At 39.9% G+C, this 23,934-nt stretch overlaps 2 protein-coding genes across 5 annotated transcripts in view; one reads left to right on the plus strand and one right to left on the minus strand.

Annotated features, from left to right (window-relative positions):
• ppfia3 (PTPRF interacting protein alpha 3) overlaps positions 1-10,425 on the plus strand; it is a 45,211-nt gene extending 34,786 nt beyond the window's left edge. For 2 of the 3 annotated variants that reach the window (XM_061905620.1, XM_061905621.1), the window contains 2 exons: positions 3,506-3,559; positions 3,628-9,885. In XM_061905620.1, coding sequence (XP_061761604.1) covers positions 3,506-3,558 — 53 coding nt within the window. In that variant the 3' untranslated portion in view covers position 3,559; positions 3,628-9,885. Of the gene's footprint in view, positions 1-3,505; positions 3,560-3,627; positions 9,886-10,282 lie in introns of those variants that run through there. The other variant, XR_009807438.1, reaches the window with a different exon arrangement.
• Positions 10,426-13,466: 3,041 nt separating this feature from the next.
• The window catches only part of LOC133556038 (neurotrophin-4), a 30,716-nt gene continuing 20,248 nt past the window's right edge, over positions 13,467-23,934 (minus strand). For both annotated transcript variants that reach the window (XM_061905623.1, XM_061905624.1), the window contains exon 2: positions 13,467-14,930. In XM_061905623.1, the coding sequence (XP_061761607.1) occupies positions 13,754-14,911 (1,158 nt within the window). In that variant the 5' untranslated portion in view covers positions 14,912-14,930 and the 3' untranslated portion in view covers positions 13,467-13,753. The remainder of the gene's footprint in view (positions 14,931-23,934) is intronic.

Consider the following 23,934-nt stretch of genomic DNA (forward strand, 5'->3'; position numbering starts at 1 on the left):
CCCGCAGGCTCCTTTGTAGACAAGGCGTGACTCGCTGAGGCAGAACTACAAGAATATGGCCACAAGCTTCAAAATCCACATGCTGATCATTTGAAATTTTGTCTTCCTACTTGTTGAAGAGCTAACATTCCCGTTGCTGCCTGTTTGTTATGCCACTTTGTATTATAATATTTGTAATTGGAGCCTGAAATAGTTCAATAATTCATAACACAATTAATTTAAATTTATTATTATTTTTTTAGCAATGACAATTTAAAAAAATCCCTCAAATTCTTAGGGATCCAGTGTTAAAAGTAAGTCTTTTTTTTTGTTTTATAGTATTTCTATTTTTTTTACTTTCAACTTTTAAATCTTGAGTTAAATTTTAGGTCTACTAGTCGATTATACTTTTTGTTTTATTTTATTTTTTTACTTTTTTGCCCTTTTGTAAAAAAAAAAAAGTTTTTTATATGGCAAACACAATATATGCCCCCCTCCAAAAAAAAAAAAAAATTCAAAGTAGAGATTTGAATAGGTCTATAGTTCATAACAACATTGATTTTGATGCATAATTATTTTTGAACGACAGTTCTAAAGAAGAAAACAGCCTTTGTTTTATCACAATCAACATTGCAACTTATTATTGTTGCATATTACCAGTTTTCTTTTTATTTAATTTTTTTAAATAATATTTTTAGAATGTGTCGCAGACCGTTAAAAAAACAGCAAATGGCCACATTTTGACTTCCAGTGTGTTTTTTGGCTAAACGTTTTAGGTTGAATTTCTTGACAAACTGTCTGCGCTTCAGAGGTTGGACATCAAAGCATTCCAAGCCAACAAAGTCAGACGTAAACAAACAACACGGCCGCTCAAAAACATTTAAACTGTCAAATCATCAGGGGAAACTAATGAATACAAATACTGTACTTAATGTATTTGTATTCATTTACTGCACCTATTTTGTTGGGGGTCACATTAAGTACTTTTTTTTCCTGCTTTCATGTCAGAAACAGTAAAGGTCACTGGAATGCAGCGTAACAGCTGTTGTAACGTACACACACACACTAAGCGATAAAGTTCCTGCTGAGTTGGTAATCACCTCCACACACAATGTATGTTCCTCACGGCGTGTTGAAACATGTCCTCACCAACCCAGACGCTCGCGGTGCTTTCTGGACAACATGACACGAGTCTCACGTCTTTTTGACATTCTTGATCGGGCTTTGAATCATGGGGGGCATTTGCGGCCTGCGGTTCATTTTTTAATGGCCCGCAGCACAATCCAAAAATACTATGAAAAAAACAACAAAATCATTTAATAAAAGAGCAAACAAGTGAACTCTAATGTGTAAAATTTGCAATGTTGACTTTAATAACATGTAACTGCCATGCAGGATGTTTTATTAAAAACTGTCATTACTCAGAAAAATAATAATAAATCAAACTTAATAATGTTGTGAATTATTTACCTATTCAAGGCTCCAATTACTTCACATCAAATATTCAGCTTTAATATGTTTTGGGGCGGAAATATTTCATGTTTTGCGTTTTTGTCATATAAAAACATTAGCAAAAATGGCATAAAACAAACAAATTAAAAAAAACATAAAATACTTATCGATAGATCTAAACTTGATCTAGAGCAGGGATGTCAAAGTCAAGGCATGCCTGTTATGTTGTGCTGAGTTCATCAAAATTAATAATGAATATGTTTCCTAAATAAACTGCCAATAGAAGTAAAGTGCAAATGAAAACACAGCTTCATCACTTTAGTCATATTTTTTTGCGCTTAAGAAAGTTCTCTATGACTTTAGCTCCAAATGTCTTCTGTTTGGTTGATATTGGCATCACTGCCACAAGTGGTGGAAAAGTGTATTACAACTGAGTACAACTGCGGCTTATACAGCCACAGCTGAGAAACAAACATTTTACGGTTAATGTTATGGTTAAGAAACATTGGGCATCTAGGTAATGTTGCAATTCTCAATGCCAACATAGTAGCTGAATCAAAAAAGTCTCCAACCGAAGTTGAATTAGGCTCCACATTCCTACAAATGTGCTAGCTTGATGCTACTATACATTACCATGAATTGATTAACGTGGACCCCGACTTAAACAATTTGAAAAACGTATTCGGGTGTTACCATTCAGTGGTCAATTGTACAGAATATGTACTTTACTGTGCAATCTACTAATAAAAGTTTCAATCAATCAATTTCAATCAAAGGCTTTTTGACATGCTACTGATTAGCATGTTAGCCTTCAACTCTAAAGTGTCTTTCAGAATTAAATTTTTTTTTTTTTTATGTTAGCATGTTAGCATTCAACTGTAAATTGTCTTTCGTAATTAGGATTGTTTATCTTTTCAAATTAGGGTGTTTTAAATATATATATATATATATATATATATATATATATATATATATATATATATATATATATATATATATATATATATATATATATATATATATATATATATATATATATATATATATATACATATGTCTTGATTGGATTATCCAGAGAATAGTGCTCGATACCGTGGTAGAGCGCAATATGTAGGTGTGGGAAAAAATCACAAGACTACTTCATCTCTACAGATCTGTTTCATGAGGGGTTCCCTCAATCATCAGGAGATTTCCTGATGATTGAGGGAACCCCTCATGAAACAGATCTGTAGAGATGAAGTAGTCTTGTGATTTTTTCCCACACCTACATATATATATATATATATATATATATATATATATATATATATATATATCCATCCATCCATCCATTTTTCTACTGCTTATTCCCTTTTGGGATTGCGGGGGTCGCTGGCGCCTATATATATATTCCTCGCGCAATAATTGACTGAAAGAGCGCTCACTTGGCGCGTGCTCGCCCAACATGGACATGTTATAGATAGGAAAATGCAATTTTAGGCAATATGATTTGCCTGAGTGGCTAGGAGACACTGGGAGTAACAAGTGGTAGAAATGGATTACAAAGGAGAGAATTTTTAAAAATAATAATAAAAAAATGTAAATAATTTTATTTTGTTTTATTTTATTTTTTAACTTGGGACTTCCCGCGGGACAGATTTTGGGGAGTCCTGGTCTTGAAAATGAAAAATATCAAAATGGCCCCCGAACACTTAGATTTTTTTAGTGCGTTAAAATGTACACACACATACAGACTGTTGTTGGACGGCAGTAGTCCGAAATAAGCATTAGTGTTTTATAAGTTGATACAATGCAGTTCCCACAGGACTGCAATCTATTCGTGGCAGCGTGGTGCACCTTTTTGTTTTTTTAAACAAGCTGCTCAGCTCATTGTGGCGTAAAAGACACAAGACACGTGTACTCCTTTCCGTGCCAGCCCTCCATTATCCCCACCTGTGGAATTTGTGGCTTCCTTTTGCGAGAGGAAGCGTCGATGACAGGGAGCGGCGTCCTCCAAAGTAGAGCATGGGGCGTTTAACCGTCATCCCTGTGGGAGGTCAGTGGTGATAAATGCGCCGTGTCTCCCTTTTCGCAGCCAGCTCCGGTGCCCGGGGTGAGTCTGCCTCCGTGAGGACGTACTCCTGCTGAGGTGAGCATCACCTGCTCATTAAGACCAGCACACCTCTCCCGTTGTTGTTGACGTCTGTCCTTCCGTAGGGCGCCACCGACCATGCCGACACCCTCGGAGGGAGCATCCCAACACTTCAAGTCTGCAATAACACGCATGGACGGGAACGGGATGAAGCCATGAATGTGTCCTCCCAGCTGGAAGGTACATCAGATGTTCTTTGTGGACCAGCTAACGTGTCTTCATTTCTTCTCTTCAACTAGTCTTTGTTGGCCAACAAGAAGAGGACGTAAACCAGTCAGAGTGACAAAGCGAGGCTCCATTGTGACGCGAGCAGTAAAACATGGCCGACACCGAGCCTCAAACCACATCACAGGGACACTCGTCGTCCTTTTGTCTTGAAAGCCGATACGCCCAGGAAGCCCTTTTTCGAGGCAGACCATAATAATAGGCATCAAATGCTCCGTGGGGGCAGGGGCAGGGGGGTTCAACCTTCTTGTGGCAAAACGTATCTACAAATTGGAGGTAACTCTGCAAACTGTAAAGCCTAAAGTATCGGGACACAAATTGGCCGACAAACTCGCAGCAGCGTCCAAAAAACAAAAAACACATGCAAATGATAATTACTGCAACTTCAAAAATCCTGCATGATCAAAAACACAAATGCCAAAAACAACCAAACTGTCGTTTTTTTTTTACAGAATATTCTACACATTTTTTACCTAAATTAGGCATAAAAAATGTTGAAATGCTATAGCAGTATGGCCCACTAGATAAGACCGAACCAATCAGAACGTGCTGTTCAGTATCATTGTGAAACTGACTAAAGGGCGTTCAAAAAATTTAGAAGGTCTTAAAAACATGCTTTTATGCTATAAAAATGTTCCATTTATAGTTAATGATTCATACTTTGCATGAATTAATACTCCACAGTCTGGCCTGAAACCAATTAACATCAATAAACAAAGAGCGACTACTATAAGAGGAATGCTGCAAGTTACCAAGAATACCGGGAAGTTAGAAATGCTACCAGGAAGTTAGCAACCTTACCAGGAAGTTAGCAATGCTATCAGGAAGTTAGCAATGTTGCTGTCACGCCAAATTTCTTCCCCCCTACAAAAACCTTCCCCCCCACCCCATTTACTTCCGGGGTCACGTTTCCTCTTACATCAGGAATATCCTCAAGTTAATTTGTCCGATTAATACGCTATATTATAAAAATATAACGCTATATTCTGAAAATACAGACATTTTGTTAAAGCTATATTATAAAAATATAACGCTATATTATAAAAATATAACGCTATATTATGAAAATACAGACGTTTTGTTAACGCTATATTATAAAAAATAAAAAAATATTTAAAAAACAAGTTACAAACACAAGCTATGGGATGACGTTAGAGGAAACGTGACCCCGGAAGTAAATGAGGGGGAAGGCTTTTTTAAATTTTTTTGTAATATATCGTTAACAAAACGTCTGTATTTCTATAATATAGCGTTATATTTTTATAACATAGCGTTAACAAAACGTCTGTATTAATCGGACAAATTAACTTGAGGATATTCCTGACGTAAGAGGAAACATGACCCCGGAAGTAAATGGGGGGTTAGGTTTTTGTAGAGGGGAAGAAATTTGGCGTGATACTACCAAGAAGTTATCAATGCTACCAGGAAGTTAGTACCGTTACCAGGAAGTTTGCAAAACTATCAGGAAGTTAGCTAGGCTACCAGAAAGTTAGGTAGCCGGAATAATGAATTGTGATTGTTTTTATGATAATTTATTTTTGTATTTTACGAGTTTTTTATTCGAATTATGGTTACTTTCATTGTTATTTATTTTTTTATTTGTGCCGTCTTGTACTGTAATTTGCTGTAAAATACTCTGAATTGCCTTGTGTACGTAGTGTGCTCTATAAATAAACTTGCCTTGCCTTGCTTAGGCTACCAGGAAGTTAGCCAAGCTACCAGGAAGTTAGCCAGGCTACCAGGAAGATAGCTAGGCTACCTGGGAAACCAGACCTTGAAAGACATGAGATGAATGACCATAAAAAAGTTGGCAGAATGAAAAGGTACAATTTTGATTATGTTGGTTGGGATATATATGTCTGCTGATCCATAGTAGCCTAGCTCACTTTGGTTTTTGTTCTGGGAACTCGCAGTATCTCTTTCAAATGTGTCACATGTGTTTGATCTGTTTTTGGCATTTGTAGCATTTTTTTCCGCACGTTTTTCATCATGTAGCGTTTTTGTGTTTCCAGCCTTTTTATAGTGTTTGGGTTTATATGATTTCTGTATTTGGAGTGTTTGCTTCTTAGGGCCACTGTTAATAATAAATCAATCAGTAGGAGGACTTTGGTTATGTTCACACTGCAGGTCAATACAGGTCATCTTTGTTGCCCACTTTTTTTCCAAATCCAACTCAGGCTTCTTTTGTATGTGGAAATAAATTAGATTTTATATCCAGCCTATACGTACAGGGTGCGTTCATCTGACGCGTGCCATCAAAAAGCAACAAATGTCATAATTCTGGTGGGAAGGGCTAATTTTTTACAAATTTGAAAGGGGGAGCTGGAGAGCCAATGTAAAAGGCCTACTGAAACCCACTACTACCGACCACGCAGTCTGATAGTTTATATATCATTGATGAAATATTAACATTGCAACACATGCCAATACGGCCTTTTTAGTTGACTAAATTACAATTTTAAATTTCCCGTGGAGTTTCTTGTTGAAAACGTTGCGGAATGATGATGCGTATGTTGACGCGTGCGTTGGAGGGGACTCCTTCACTATCAATATCCTCAGCCACGAATCTTTCATCCTCGCTCAAATCAATAGGGAAATTGTTGTTTTCTCAGTCCGAATAGCTCTTGCTGCTGCAGGCTCCCATTAGAAACAATGTGAGAATGTGAGGAGCCCTCACACCGGTGACGTCATCGTCTGCTACTTCCGGTAAAGGCAAGGCTTTTTTAATAGCGACCAAAAGTTGCAAACTTTATCGTCCATGTTCTCTACTAAATCCTTTCAGCAAAAATATGGCTATATCGCGAAATGATCAAGTATGACACATAGAATGTACGTGCTATCCCCGTTTAGATAAAAAAAAACCTCATTTCAGTAGGCCTTTGAAATGTCACCATACCTGACATTCCTGCACTTTGATGAGTTATTGTGCATGTTAATGGCCTCAAAAAGGTGTCAAAATGGATAGAAAAATAATAATTGAAGCTGAACAGCGTTGATAGAGCCCTTGCACTCTCGTGCCAGTTGGGGTTCACGTGAGTCAGCGGGTACGCATGACGCACATACTTGCCAACCCTCCCGAATTTTCCGGAAGACTCACGAATTTCAGTGCCTCTCCCGAAAATCCCCCGGGACAACCATTCGCCCGAATTTCTCCGATTTCTCTTCCAGGTTCATGCGGAATTGAGTGAGGACAGCCTGAATTGAGTGAGGACAGCCTGTAGTCACGTCCGCCTTTCCTCCATTTAGCAGCGTGCCGGCCCAGTCACGTTATAACATCTACGGATTTTGGAGAGCACATAACTGTACACACAACAAGAAGTAGACGAAGCAGAAGAACGAAGAAGAAACAGTCATGGCGATGACGAGTAAGAAGAAGTACACTTGCAAGTTCCAAAATGATTGGAAACAAGAATTTCAGTTCATCCAGGACAGCTCAAAGGGGAAGGAGTATGCTGCCTGCAAATTTTGTATGTCAGACTTCTCCATTGATCATGGTGGCCAAATGCATATAGTCACTCATGAACGGTACATAAATATATAAGAAATACTTGAATTTCAGTGAATTCTAGCTATAAATATACTCCTCCCCCTTTTACCCCGGATCCGCCCACCCTGACCCCGCCCACCTAAACACCCCCCACCCCCCCTCATCTCCTGAATTCGGAGGTCTCAAGGTTGGCAAGTATGATGACGCATACGGCCTAATGTTAACATGCTAACCAATACCATGTTTCAAGTACCAGGTTATACTGTATGACTTTGAGGTGTATGGCTACAAAATTGGCTAAAAAAGTAAGCAATATCATGTTAGCATGCTACTGTTAACATCTTAACAGTAGCATGCTAACAGTTAGCATGTGTCAAGTACCAAGTTATACGACTCTGATGTGTACGGGTTTAAAATTGGCAAAAAACAAGTTAGCATGAGAATGTGTGAATGTTGTCTGTCTATCTGTGTTGGCCCTGCGATGAGGTGGCGACTTGTCCAGGGTGTACCCCGCCTACCACCCGAATGCAGCTGAGATAGGCTCCAGCACCCCTCGCGACTCCGAAAGGGACAAGCGGTAGAAGATGGATGGATGCTAGTGTCAGCATTTTAACAGCAACTGTCAATTCCCAGATTGTATGACTGTGGGGTATTTTGCTAAAAAAAATGGTTAGGATGCTATTGTTAGCATGCATGCTATTGTTAGCGTGCTAACAGTTAGCATGTGTCAGGTACAAATTTATATGATTCTGAGGTGTACGGTTTTAAAATTGGCTTACAGTTAGCACATGCCAATGCTCCCAATGCCCAGACCCACCATCAAACATTCCGGAAAGATCGCGTAAGGGGGGCGATATTGGTGTTGATATCAAGGCTTAGGTGTGGCTGATTACAAAAAATAACTACTATGTACTGCAAAAGAAGGCACTCAAAAACTGATGACTTTTTTTTTTTTTTTTTACAGTACATACAATTACACAATGCTCAAATAAATAAATATGAAGTAAATTATTAATAAATATGTTTAACTAAACTGTCGATAACATTTAAGTAAAAAGGAAAGTACAGCTACACACTTTAAGTCATAATTTTTGCACTTAAGAAACATATCCATTACTTTAGCGCCAGACTTACTCTATTTGTTCAGGATTGTCATTACTGCCACAAGTGGTGGCAAAGTGTATTACAACTGAGTACTGCCGGGCCCATACGAACCACAAGAGAAACGCACATATTTTGGCGGCCCTCTAGGGGGCACTTGCAGCCCAACAAAGGTTCAGAAACAGTTTCCTGTGCTAAATAATTCGGTAAAGAAGATGTTGACTCTGTTTGCACAAAATTCTGTCTACTTCCACAGATTCAGGGAGTTTTATTTAATAATTTTTATATTGTGAATGACGACATAAAAACATTGGATGTAACAAAAAGTGTGTTTATTTCATTCAATTTAGTATGTTTATGAATAAATATACATTTGTATTTAAATTTAATAATATTTATTAATTATATATATATATATATATAATATATATATATATATATATATATATACATACATATAAATATTTTTTTTATGATTATTATTATTATTATGTGAATTAGGCATAATATCCTGCAGTGTGAATTCAGCCTTACAGTCAGTGGTCCCTCAAAACCTATTCTTTATCCTCTAAAATATTTTGGACAGTTGTATGCAGGGCCGCCCTTCTCTACACGCTGTAGGGCCCAGTGATCTTTTGGGGCCCCTTTTGCGTCAATAGGCGCATGTCAAATGTTAATTAGTGAATGACATAGCACTTCATATGACATTTTACCACAAACCTATTCCTAGCCCCTTCCTGTTCCGTCACTGATGAGGGGGAGGAGTTTGGTGAAAGGTAGCAGCAGGTGTTTTTGCTGAAAGCAAACACTTCTTAAAGGAACATGAGGCTGCATGAGGACTGAGGAATGATGAGAGGACACATACACATACACCACACCACACACACAGACACACACCCACAAGCCATAAGAGCTTTCTCAGTGGCGATGATGATGAGGCCGAGGACAAAACAGAACTTTGAGCCTCCATGTTTACGATGCATGTCTTAAAAGAAAAACCACAATGAACTTTTTCTTTGTCGTGGTAAAGATAATGATTAAAGAAAAAAATATTTATCTGTATGATACTGATCTGTGATCTACAAGGGGGGGAGAGGGTGTTCAATTTGTAAAATGTGTGGATTTTTTTCAGTTGTAATTTTTATTTTTTACGATGATACATTTATTTTCCTGAGGTATGTGTCGGATAAATGTACACGCCCCTTGCCCCTCTTCGACGCCCGCTTTATCCTGAGCTTGTTGTAAAAACAAAAAACGTGTCCATACGGAGAAACATTCTTTCCAGTTGCGCGGTTGTACGTGTGTGTGTGTGTGTGTGTGTGAATATGTGTGTGTGTACATTTTGACAACACGTTGTGTAAAAATGATCGTTATGGCTCTCTTGGTCGTTATACAAAATGAAGATATCCTATGGAAAAGTAACAAATTCATTAAAAAGATGATGTAAAAAAAAAAAAAGAAGAAAATAAATAAAATAAGCAATCCATGTGGATCTGCTCATCATCTCAAACTGCTCTCACTTCTTATTGATTATCACGGTTGTGAATCTTTGGGCACCTAACGATTCACTCGGATTCAGCTTCCTGGAGTGACTATTTGATTCCGAATCAATTCTCTATTCAAACCGATTCTCAATGTATTATTTGGTATATACATCATAATGAAACTTTTTCAGAACAGGTTACAGGTTAGAAAAGCTCCTTCTGGTTGCTTACAATCATTAAAAATATGTATTTTTTTATGTAAAATGTTATTTTTATGTTTGAAATAATTTTTGGGGGGGAAAATCATGAATTCATTTAGAATCGGTATGAATAAGAATCTACAAATGAACATAAAACAATCACTTACTGTAGAATGTCTGCTCTCAATAAGATGCTGACTGATGGGATGTTTATGTCTTTCAGCATAATTCAACTGAGGTAAAAAAGATGGGAGCAAACGATCGTCTTTTCGTGAGCTTGCAGCGATGTCTTGGGTCTAAAGGGAATGTCAAAGTTGACCAACTTCTCAGTTTATGGCCTAAAAACGTATTTTTAAGAACTGATTGTTATAAAGAAATGTTTAAAAACATTTGTATTTATATATCTTTGTGTATATATATATTTATATGTGTATATATATATATATGGATGTGTATACATTTATACATATGTGTGGAAAATATATATATGTGTGTGTGTGTATATGTTTATATGTATGTGTGCATATATATACATATATATATATATATATACATATATATATTTGATTTAGAATCAGGATGACTAAGAATTGCAATTGTATACATATATGTATATAAAAACAAACATATATATGTACTATGTTTGTCAAATATAAAACATCTAAGAAACATTTTTGTGTGTGTATATATATGTATGTATATATATATATACATGTGTATATATACACATATATACAAACATATATATGTATATATGTACAGTGAAGAAAAAAAGTACTTAAACACCCTGCTATTTTGCAAGTTCTCCCACCTAGAAATCATGGAGGGGTCTGAAGTTTTCACGGGAGGTGCATGTCCACTCTATGAGAGATAACCTAAAAAGAAAAATCCAGAAATCACAATCAATGATTTTTTTTAACAATATATTCGTGTGATACAGCTGAAAATAAGTATTTGAACACCGGTCTATCAGCTAGAATTCTGACTCTCGAAAACCTGTTAGTCCGCCTTTAAAAGTCCTCCTCCACTCCACTGTATTATCCTGAATCAGATGCACCTGAGTGAGGTCATTAGTTGCATAAAGACACCTGTCCACCCCATACAATCAGTAAGACCCAAACATTCAGCATGGCTAAGAGGAAGAGCTGTTCAAAGACACCAGAGACACAATTGTACAACTCCACAAGGATGGAAAGTGCTCTGGAGAAATTGCCAAGCAGCTTGGTGAAAAAAGGTCCACTGTTGGAGCAATCGTTAGAAAATGGAAGAAGCTAAACATGACTGTCAATCTCAATCGGAGTGGAGCCCCATGCAAGATATCACCTTGCGGGGTCTCGATGTTAAGAAAGGTGAGGAATCGGTCCAGGACTACACGGCAGGACTTGGTCAATGACCTGACAAGAGCCGGGACCACTGTTTCCATGGTCACTGTTGGTAATACACTAAGACATCATGGTTTGAAATCATGCATGGCACGGAAGGTTCCCCTGCTTAAACCAGGACATGTTAATGCCCGTCTTAAGTTTGCCAATGACCATTTGGATGATCCAGAGGAGTCATGGGAGAAAGTTTTGTGGACAGATGAGATCAAAATTGACATTTTTGTTCATAATTCCACTATGCGTGTTTGGAGGAAGAAGAATGATGCGGAGCATCCCAAGAACACCATCTCTTACTGTGAAGCATGGGGGTGGTAGCATCATGCTTTGGGGGTGTTTTTCTGCTCATGGGACATGACGACTGTACTGTATTAAGGAGAGGATGACTGCAGCCATGTATTGTGAGATTTTGGCCAAAAACCTCCTTCCCTCAGTCAGATCATTGAAGATGAGTCGTGGCTGGATCTTCCAACATGACAATGACCCAAAGCACACAGCCAGGAAAACCAAAAAGTGGCTTCGTTAGGACCATATCAAGTTTCTGGAGTGGCCTAGCCAGTCTCAGCTGAAAGTCTGGGTTACTCAGCGACAGCCCAGAAACCTGACTGATCTAGAGAAGATCTGTGTGGAGGAGTGGGCCAAAATCCCTCCTGCAGTCTGTGCAAACCTTGAGAAGAACTACAGGAAACATTTGACCTCTGTAATTGCAAACGAAGGCTACTCTACCAAATATTAATGTTGGTGTTCAAATACTTATTTTCAGCCGTATCACACAAATAAATTGTTAAAAAAAATCATCAGTGAGGGTTGGACTCCGCCAAGGCTGTCCTTTGTCACCGATTCTGTTCATAACTTTTATGGACAGAATTTCTAGGCGCAGTCAAGGCGTTGAGGGGCTCCGGTTTGGTGGCCGCAGGATTAGGTCTCTGCTTTTTGCAGATGATGTGGTCCTGATGGCTTCAACTGACCGGGATCTTCAGCTCTCACTGGATCGGTTTGCAGCCGAGTGTGAAGCGACTAGAATGATAATAAGCACCTCCAAGTCCGAGTCCATGGTTCTCGCCCGGAAAAGAATGGAGTGCCATCTCCGGGTTGGGGAGGAGACCCTGCCCCAAGTGGAGTAGTTCAAGTACCTAGGAGTCTTGTTCACGAGTGGGGGAAGAGTGGATCGTGAGATCGACAGCCGGATCGGTGCGGCGTCTTCAGTAATGCGGACGTTGTACCGATCCGTTGTGGTGAAGAAGGAGCTGAGCCGGAAGGCAAAGCTCTCAATTTACCGGTCGATCTACGTTCCCATCCTCACCTATGGTCATGAACTTTGGGTCATGACCGAAAGGATAAGATCACGGGTACAAGCGGCCGGAATGAGTTTCCTCCGCCGTGTGGCGGGGCTCTCCCTTAGAGATAGGGTGAGAAGCTCTGCCATTCGGGAGGAACTCAAAGTAAAGCCGCTGCTCCTCCACATCGAGAGGAGCCAGATGAGGTGGTTCGGGCATCTGGTCAGGATGCCACCCGAACGCCTCCCTATGGAGGTGTTTAGGGCATGTCCAACCGGTAGGAGGCCACGGGGAAGACCCAGGACACGTTGGGAAGACTATGTCTCCCGGCTGGCCTGGGAACGAGCTAGACAAAGTGGCTGGAGAAAGGGAAGTCTGGGTTTCCCTGCTTAGGCTGTTGCCCCCGTGACCCGACCTCGGATAAGCGGAAGAAGATGGATGGATGGATGGAAAAATCATAGATTGTGATTTCTGGACTTTTCTTTTTAGGTTATCTCTCATACAGTGGACATGCACCTACCGTGAAAATTTCAGACCCCTCCATGATTTCTAAGTAGGAGAACTTACAAAATAGCAGGGTGTTGAAATACCTATTTTCTTCACTGTATATACATATATTATTTTTTTGTTTTTAGGATTTTTAAAAATTAGGAATAGAATTAGAGTCGGGATGAATATGAATTGCAATTCGGATGTGAATCGTTTTTTGTGCACCTCTACTGACTATCACCTATTGACCGCAAACAAAAACATCTTTGTACGTACAAAGATCCTTTATTCCCACGTTTGGCAGGATGCTCAAACTTGCTGCTTCTGAGCTGGAATCTAAAAACATGCTCCAGCTCCAACATCAAAGGTGTGGCGTGGAGCACTACTGTGGACCTCCAGTTGGAGTCACCACTCTTCTATAAATATACAAGCTCCATACATACACGTATATCGTACATGGAGGAATATATTAATATCATGCGTACGTACTAATAACTTAGATGATGAAAGAGTAATCGTACAAAAAGAGTCTTTGAGGTTTTTGATTCTTTAGCCCCGCCCCCTCCTTGCCAAGACCTCCCTCCCCAGTATCTGATTGGCTCTCGACAGCAGCACGCACACGCAGGACGAGTTGATGCGGATCCACCTCCACCCCGTCCGGTTGTTGGCGTCCTTGGTGAGGGCGCGCACGAACGACGTCTTGTCCTTGCACTCGCTCACCCACTGCTTCTTGTCCACGCCCAAGCAGCCAGCGCCGGCCACGCCGGTGGGCTGTGACAGCGGCCCCTTGGCGCCCGGCGGGCGTCCGGCGGCGCTCTGCTGCTGCTCCGCCTGGCGGCACCGCGTCTCATAGAAGTACTGTTTGAGCGGCCCCGTCTGGGTCTGGATATCCTGCAAGATGGTGACCGTCTGGCCGTGCGAGTCGACGGCCGTCTTCTTGTCGGTAACCCAGACGCTCTCCGACTCGCACACCGACTTCTCCCCGCGCCGCCTGTCCATCAAATGCGAGCGCTTGTCCCTTCTGACGGGGCGGGCCGCGTCGGCCGTAAACCCCGAGGCGTTGGCCCATCTCAGGCCCCTGTCGATCGCCCGGTCCCCGTGACCCTCGATGAGCTCGTCGGGCTCCTCCGGCTCGTCCGAGTCCTCCTCCAGCAGGCCCGTCTCCAGCATGAGGAGCAGAGGCGGGTCCTCGGGCGGCGACCCCGAGGGTGAGAACACGACCCGTGGGTGCGCGTCCAGAAACATGTCGTCCCCTTCCAAGACGGTGTCCAGCGCAGTTCCTGGGCTCGCCCTCAGGGTGCCCTCAGCCGGTGTGGCCCCGTTCCTGAGCTGCTCCGAGGGAACAGTCGGCGCCCCTCGTCTGGAACTCCTGGGACCCGCAGCAGGACTTTCACCTATTTGGGTTTCCACCACAGAAGCTTGTGTGGGTCTGGAGTCCTGAAAGCTGTCCACCAGACTGAAGCGGTCTTGTTGGTGTCTGTTCTTTGGGAGACCTTTTTTCTCAGGAACCTCCAAACTGACCCTGGGGTCCAAACCTAAAGCTGTAAGGTTCCTGAGGTGTTCCCGGCTGTGGGTGGCGGCCATGTCGTCGTCGTCCTCTCTGAAGCCGGGCTCCACGCTGGCGGCGGCGGCGCTCCTGGACAAGGGCTTGTGAGGGAAGGGCAGAGCCGAGGCGATCACCATGGCAACCAGGGGAAGCCAGTGCATCACTCCCAAGACGTATCAGCTGGGAAGCCAAAGAGAGAGAAAAAAGATGGCGTTACTTTCCGCCCCGCAAACTCCACTTGATGCCATTAAGCTAAGTGGCAATCAAGACGCAAAAAAGGAGTTTTTTGTTTTACTGGAGGCCTGCATGCAGCTTTATGAGCTTTAACCGCTCAAGTATGGCCTAAAAGTCTTGGCACAACCTGTGGAAAAACTCTACCAAGTACCACAAGGTCGAAGATGGAACACACACACACACACACGTCTGAAGGGTTGACCTTCAAAAGCGAGACGTCTTGGAATGTGCGCTCCTCCTAAACTTTACACATGAAAGCTAGAGCAACCTTGAAAGAAAAAACAAAGTCTCAACAAACTTCTTTTAACATCAAAGGTTATTGGGATTGTTGCCTATCATTCAAAATCTGGACATTTTTCTCTTTTTTTACGCATTCTAATTTGTAAAATACGACTCGCACGAGACGGCTAATGGAAAAGCTAATATTGCAAATATATAACATACTCAGTGGCCTAGTGGTTAGAGCAGGGTTAGGGAACCTATGGCTCTATAGCCAGATGTGGCTCTTTTGATGACTGCATCTGGCTCTCAGATAAATATTAGCTGACATTGCTTAACACGATAAGTAATGAATAATTCCGCTGGTAATCACAGTGTTAAAAATAACGTTCAGAATATAAAGCATTCTCATGCATCTTAATCCATCAATCCGTTTTCTTCCACACCTGTTCATTTATGGTTAGAATTATTTTATGTATTATTAGTTAACTTCAGAATAACAATGTTATTAATAAGAATAAGAGACCTATTATACTCTTAAAAAGGTTGGTCTTACTTAAAATCGCACACATATAGTTGTATTCAGTGTTAGAAAAAATTGTACGGCTCTCACGGAAATACATTTTAAAATATTTGGCTTTTATGGCTCGCTCAGCCAAAAAGGTTCCCGACCCCTGGGTTAGAGTGTCCGCCCTTAGATTGGTAGGTCGTGAGTTCAAACCCCGGCCGAGTCATACCAAAGACTATAAAAATGGGACCCTTTACTTCCCTGCTTGGCACTCAGCATCAAGGGTTGGAATTGGGGGTTAAATCGCCAAAAATGATTCCCGCTGCTGCCCACTGCTCCCCTCACCTGATCAAGGGTGATGGATCGAATGCAGAGAATAATTTCGCCACATCTAGTATGTGTGTTACAATCATTGGTACTTTAACTTTTAACTTGCGCCCATAAAGCAAACTAAAGAAAACATCCAAAAACTGCCAACAATACTCCATTTACATCTGGTGACCTTTTTATATTACCAAGTTATTAGAAATAGTGTTATTATAAGAGCTAACGCCAAGGAACTACTTTCTGTGATCTGCATTGATCACAGAAAGCGAACTCGCTCATGCTGCTACATTGACATACTGAGCTACTGCATCGCCTCTGAGTTGGTGAAAGTAAATTCTAGACAATATATCGTGCCTCTCACCCGGATAGCAGAAAGTTGTGGTTATATACCGAGAAGTTGTCAACGGGGCAGTATAGCTCGGTTGGTAGAGCGGCCGTGCCAGCAACTTGAGGGTTGCAGGTTCGATCCCCGTTTCTGCCATCCTAGTCACTGCCGTTGTGTCCTTGGGCAAGACACTTTACCCACCTGCTCCCAGTGGCACCCACACTGGTTTGAATGTAAAAATTAGATATTGGGTTTCACTATGTAAAGGGCTTTGAGTCACTTTGAGAAAAGCGCTATATAAATATAATTCACTTCACTTCACAACTTTGACATCCAATTTAGACCTGGTGATGGCGAGAAAGACACAAGGACAACTTTTCAGCAACTTTTATTTTCAACCCTTTGTTCGTCTAAACGGGAAGATATAAACATCCCATCAGTCGGCATCCCAGTGAGAGCAGACATTGTACAGTAAGTCAGTGGTTCTCAACCTTTTTTCAGTGATGTACCCCCTGTGAACATTTTTTTAATTCAAGTACCCCCTAATCAGAGCAAAGCATTTTTGGTTGGAAAAAGAAGAGATAAAGAAGTAAAATACAGGACTATGTCATCAGTTACTGATTTATTAAATTGTATAACAGTGCAAAATATTGCTCATTTGTAGTGGTCTTTCTTGAACTATTTGGAAAAAAAAGATATCAAAATAACTAAAAACTTGTTGAAAAATAAACAAGTGATTCAAATATAAATACATTTTTTACACATAGAAGTAATCATCAACTTCAAATGCCTTCTTTGGGGAATGTAATAGAGATCCATCTGGATTCATGAACTTAATTCTAAACATTTCTTAACAAAAATAGAAATCTTTAACATCAATATTTATGGAACATGTCCACAAAAATGATTATTGCATTGTTGCATTTCTTTTCACAGTTTATGAACTTACATTCATATTTTGTTAAAGTATCATTCAATAAATATATTTATAAAGGATTTTAGAATTGTTGCTATTTTTAGAATATTTAAAAAAAATCTCATGTACCCCTTGGCATGCCTCCAAGTACCCCCGGGGGTACACGTACCCCCATTTGAGAACCACTGCAGTAAGTGATTGTTTTATGTTTGTTGTCTCTCATGAAGTCTGCATGATTAGTAGTGTTGTTGTTGAAGGGAAAAGCGAACGTTGTGACGCCGCCTTATGCTTAAAATTATAAAAAAATATGCAAATATTACATGTTATTATGAATGCTACTACATTACATATGTACTTACAGCATGTATATACAACGTTAATGGTGGTTTTAGGATGTTTTTTAGAGCGCTTTAGGCAGAATAAAGCCACTCACTTTAGCTGACTTTTGCTAATGTTTATTTATGATTTAGAATGCATAAAAAAAGAGAAACTCATGTGCTCTTGTCTCACACAAGGATTGTGAATGATAGGCCAAAAAAAAAAGTACTGTTCCCCTTTTAAGATAGGAATTTATTTCAACCATTTTATGGTATCAATGCAAGCCTGCCAGAATCATGACACCACCCGTCTGTCCATCATCCAGCGCGAGCCATGTTGTAGTCTGATACCTAACAAAAATTAAACAATGATGACACAACACTTGTTTTCACACACTCTAGTCAATAAGTGGTTCAAATAATCACCAAATGCATCTTTCGCTAAGATAAACACACCACACCTCTAATAAAGGCCTCCCTCAAACAATAACAGGTGCTGCCAATAGGGAGCTCTTATTAAATTATTCAATGTTTACATTACTTAAATCAGGGTTATTTATACACATAAAAACACACACACATACACACACACACACACACATATATATGCACATATATATATGTATATATATATAAATGTATGTATATGTGTGTGTATATATGTGTGTATATATATATATGTGTATGTACGTGTATATATGTATATATACATGTGTATATATATACATATATATGTGGTGTGTGTGTATATATATATATGTGTATATATGTATATATACATGTGTATATATATACATATATATGTATATATGTGGTGTGTGTGTATATATATATATATATATATATATATATACGCATATACATATATATGTATATATACGTGTGTATATATACACACGTATATACTGTATGTATCTATACGTATATATGTATATATACGTATTTGTAAGTGTATATATATATATATATATATATATATATACTGGTATATATAATTAATAAAATTGGTTCTCGGACCTAAAGTTTTTTAATCAATCAGAAATATCAAGCAGCTAAAATGCCCCAAACATGGATAAGTGTGGAGAGTGAAGTGAAGTGAATTATATTTATATAGCGCTTTTCTCTATTGACTCAAAGCATTTTGCATAGTGAAATCCATTATCTAAGCTACATTTAAACCAGTGTGGGTGGCACGGGAGCAGATGGGTGAAGTATCTTGCCGAAGGACACAACGGCATTGACTACGATGGCGGAAGTGGGAATTGAACCTGGAAGTTGCTGGCACGTCTGCCCTAACAACTGAGCCACACTGCCGCATATTTTCCATTATGCTTTGTGGATGAGATTTAGAAATGTTTCTGGTGATTGGAAGTTTTTAGAATATCCACAAAGTTCAGTGACCATGCCTGTTCACATTATGTGTTGGTTGGATTTTTTCTTTTTTTGCAACATGACTAGGGAAGGTTGTTTGCATTGGGTCATATAAATAAATGCTGCGTATTTAGCACATAATAAAAGGTCACTGACCTGGACAAACTCATGTTATCCCCTACATGGCGACAAAATAGCAGCATCTAAATGTTAGACTATTAAAATTAATTTTATCTCCGTGTGGACAAGATTCCTTATTATGACGTCTTGTAGGCCAATTTGAGGACGTTGGCAGGCCAAATTTGGCCCGCAGGCTGTGGTTTGGACACCCCTGATTTAAATGTTTCCACGCACTACCATATTGAAAGATTTTGATATTTTCATTTTGTCAACAGGCTAAAAACATTCCAACTTTGATATGAACAGCATTGTGTTGCAGATGACAACGTCCAGTCTACGTATTGTTTATACAGTAATAGTTTTATAAGTATCACCATTTGTTGTTTTCTTGTTTAGTAGTATTTTTAAGAAAGTACCACGGGCAAATAAACAAGTTACAGGCAGCAAATAGCCCCCACTTTGGACAACCTCTGATTTAATTAGCGACCGACACGGCAACACAACTTTAACACAACACGCACACGCCACCTGCGCAGCAGATGTGGCATCTGTAAAGCCCAAGTGTGAGGAGTTAAAAAGAGAAAGTTCTGCAAAAAGTCACTAAACATTTCAACCTGAGAGGGATTATTAGAAAAGAAGATGTTAGTTGACAAGAAGAGGCGCCCCGGCAACGACAATGCAGTGGTGTCCGAATGTTTCCCATTTAAAAATAAAAGCATGCGGGGGCCATTTTGATATTTTTCATTTTCAAAACCAATACAATTCATTGCAGAAGGCCGATTACCGGCGGTGATATTTGGCATTTGGACGTATATCGTATCGGCCTCTTTTACAGTATATACACATATAATGCCACAATTTAAAAAATAAATAATTAGTCCACTAGATATTTGCCCTGTTTGTTAAAAATTTGCCTTTTTTCACTGCAGCGCTTAAATATATAAACTGCTGTAAAATTGAGTAGATGACAAGTTATTATGATGTCGAGAAATGCTATATTTTTTACCAATTTTCACAGGAGATTTGCCACATTTTAAAATGCAAATATTGATGCTCTTAGACACACGTAATAAAAGTGTTTGTGAAATTAACCATAACATTAGCGCCACAAAAAACATTATACTGGTCCCACTTTTCCTAAAAAACAACTTAAAGGCCTACTGAAATGAGATTTTCTTATTGGTCATACTTGATCATTTCGCGATATTGCCATATTTTTGCTGTAAGGATTTAGTAAAGAGGCTTCACGGTGGCAGAGGGGTTAGTGCGTCTGCCTCACAATACGAAGTTCCTGCAGTCCTGGGTTCAAATCCAGGCTCGGGATCTTTCTGTGTGGAGTTTGCATGTTCTCCCCGTGAATGCGTGGGTTCCCTCCGGTACTCCGGCTTCCTCCCACTTCCAAAGACATGCACCTGGGGATAGGTTGATTGGCAACACTAAATTGGCCCTAGTGTGTGAATGTGAGTGTGAATGTTGTCTGTCTATCTGTGTTGGCCCTGCGATGAGGTGGCGACTTGTCCAGGGTGTACCCTGCCTTCCGCCCGATTGTAGCTGAGATAGGCGCCAGCGCCCCCCGCGACCCCGAAAGGGAATAAGCGGTAGAAAATGGATGGATGGATGGATTTAGTAAAGAACATCGACGATAAAGTTTGCAACTTTTGGTCGCTAATAAAAAAGCCTGGCCTTTACCTCACATTGTTTATAATGGGAGCCTCCAGCAGCAAAAGCTATTCGGAACGAGAAAACGAAAATTTCCCCATTAATTTGAGCGAGGATGAAAAATTTGTGGCTGAGGATATTGATAGCGAAGGACTAGAACAATAATAACATTTATAAAAAAAAAGGCGATTGCATTGGGACCGATTCAGATGTTTTTAGACACATTTACTAGGATAATTCTGGGAAATCCCTTATCTTTCTATTGTGTTGCTAGTGTTTTAGTGAGTTAAATAGTACCTGATAGTCGGAGGGGTGTGTCCACGGGTGTGTTGACGCCAGTGTCTGAGGGAAGTCACGGCAGCTGCATGGACGGCGCAAGCTCCGCATATCTCCGGCATGAAGCGACTTTTTACCACAATTTTCTCACCGAAACCTGCCGGTTGACAAGTGGTCGGGAACCATGTTCGCTTGACCGCTCTGATCCATAGTAAAGCTTCACCTCTGGGAATTTTAAACAAGGAAACACTGTGTGTTTGTGTGGCTAAAGGCAAAAGCTTCCCACCTCCATCTTTCTACTTTGACTTCTCCATTATTAATTGAACAAATTGCAAAAGATTCAGTAACACAGATGTCCAGAATACTGTGTAATTGCGCGATGAAAAGAGACGACTTTTAGCTGCAAGTGGTGCTGGCTAATATGTCCCCTCCAACCCGAAACGTCACGCGCACGCGTCATTATGCGCGTCATCATTCCGCGACGTTTTCAACAAGAAACTCCGCGGGAAATTTAAAATTGTAATTTAGTAAACTAAACCGGCCGTATTGGCATGTGTTGAATGTTAATATTTCATCATGGATATATAAACTATCAGACTGCGTGGTCGGTAGTAGTGGGTTTCAGTAGGCCTTTGAAGCTTTGTCCAGCTGTTAACTGACATATACTATTCATCTTTATATAACTTTTACTGCAAATGAATATCGGCTGCAAATATCGTATATCAGCCTTCTTGACTACTAATAATCGGTGTCAGTATCGGCCCTAAAAAAAAATTGGTCGATCTCTACAATATGTATTGCAAACATTAGGGCTTGCCTCAATTTGGTGACTGTCAAAGGTCCCGGGACCCAAAAGGGTCTCAGTATTTATACTGTTAAAAAATGTCATATATTAGTATGTTTTTCTTTCAATACTTAAAGAGGCACAAAATAACTTTTCAACCTTCATAAAATATTTTCATAACTTTTGGGATGATACATGGACTTACAACTAGTTGAATGACACCTCTGTCATGGCCTTAGGGGGTCTGTATCGCTTGCCGTGGCACTTAGCGACTTTGAGGAGGGTGGCAGGAACCCTGCCCAACCAAAAAACTCAAAATGTGCTGACTTGCTTTACGGCATTTGTTGCAAAGACGGAAGTCGATGCCAACGCCTACGTGCCGCAAGAAAACTAAAAGAAGAAGGCCTCGTTGCAATTACTGCTATCATGGCAGAAGCAAAACAACCAAAGAAACGAAAAGTTTTGTCAGGGGAAACAAAAAAGGATAAAGGGAGTTTACGCTGATAAAAGGACAGTCAAGATCAACATTGGCCCGGCTTTCACTTGCTGGCGTGATCTCAAAGATGACGAAATAATTTTTGGCTGTGTTCCTGCTAATAATGCTAATGTTAGGAAATTTGCTTGGTACCCATAAATAGTTCCACAATACTTCCTTTGAAAAAAACTCTCCTGCCGGTTTTTCTTTGCCTCAGACCTGCATCGTTCCCGATACATTCTTGGTAGTAGCATCATGTTTGTAGCGCAATCCAAAATAATTTCTTGATAGTGTCTGCTATTTAACATCGGCACCGCCATTAAAGACCTAATATTTGTGCCAATATTACAGCAAACATCATGTCAGTTTGACGCTAAATGTGCTAGTCATCATGAGAAATGTGGTCTTCCTTCTGGTAAAACACTACCGCTTTGGTCCACTAGTGCGGCCAAAATCGACCAAAACTAAAAGTTCTTAAGTGGGAATTTAAATCAATATTGGAACAGCATCACCTCACGGAAATGTGTCCTGTGAAAAACCGTCTGACTCCTAAAAACTAAAGTTCCTTGGGTGAATAATGTAAACTCACTACACCGGTACGTTTCAGCGCTTTCATGACGAGTTTACTGACAGATACAAGTAAGAACTTTACTCTATTTTATATTAGAAATGGCAACAGCGGAGGATGAATGTCCCAAAACAAGAAGATAGAGAAAAAAAATAGGCTTATCGACTATGGCGTCGGCGCGGATGTGCGCAATTTTTCAGGATTTACACAGATCCCAAATACAGAGCAGCAGGTACCAGAATGTAAGAAAAGTTGCTTTTGCATAATATTGCGAAACAAACTTACCTCATAATAATACTCCAATGTTTAATGCATCATTGAAGCGGTGCGGCTTCATAACTTACCAAAGTTGTACTAAAACATTTTGATAGATTTTTGAGCGCCGTGTGTAATGTTCTATATTTTCAATGGAAGATTTTAAATGTTGGTGTTGTTTACTTGAGTCATATTGCTATCATAGTGGAGCCTTCACTTATCTCTTATGTTTGACTGCCATCTACTGGTCACACTTATCATTAAATACATGATGAACTTCAGGTCTATCTGTTGCCGTAACGTTTTAAATTTTTACGCCCTCTTTCTTTTCTTCATAGAAAACCCTGTTTTTACGGAACAAAACACAAAATATGCAACATTTTCCAGAATTTTTTTTTTTAAGTGGAATATTTGATGTCAAGTAATTGCTCCCTTAAATAGGTACATAACTCATAGCATTGCTTTTGATTCATTATTATTTTTGCAACAAATCTGACAAAAATTCTCAGGGATCCAAAAGGGCACCAGTCAAAACATATATATATGGACTTACAACTAGTTGAATGACACCTCTGTCATGGCCTTAGGGGGTCTGTATCGCTTGCCGTGGCACTTAGCGACTTTGAGGAGGGTGGCAGGAACCCTGCCCAACCAAAAAACTCAAAATGTGCTGACTTGCTTCACGGCATTTGTTGCAAAGACAGAAGTCGATGCCAACGCCTACGTGCCGCCAGAAAACTAAAAGAAGAAGGCCTTGTTGCAATTACTGCTATTATGGCAGAAGCAAAACAACCAAAGAAACGAAAAGTTTTGTCTGGGGAAACAAAAAC

The sequence above is a fragment of the Nerophis ophidion genome, linkage group LG07 (genome assembly GCF_033978795.1).
Source record: "Nerophis ophidion isolate RoL-2023_Sa linkage group LG07, RoL_Noph_v1.0, whole genome shotgun sequence".
Classification (NCBI taxonomy): domain Eukaryota; kingdom Metazoa; phylum Chordata; class Actinopteri; order Syngnathiformes; family Syngnathidae; genus Nerophis; species Nerophis ophidion.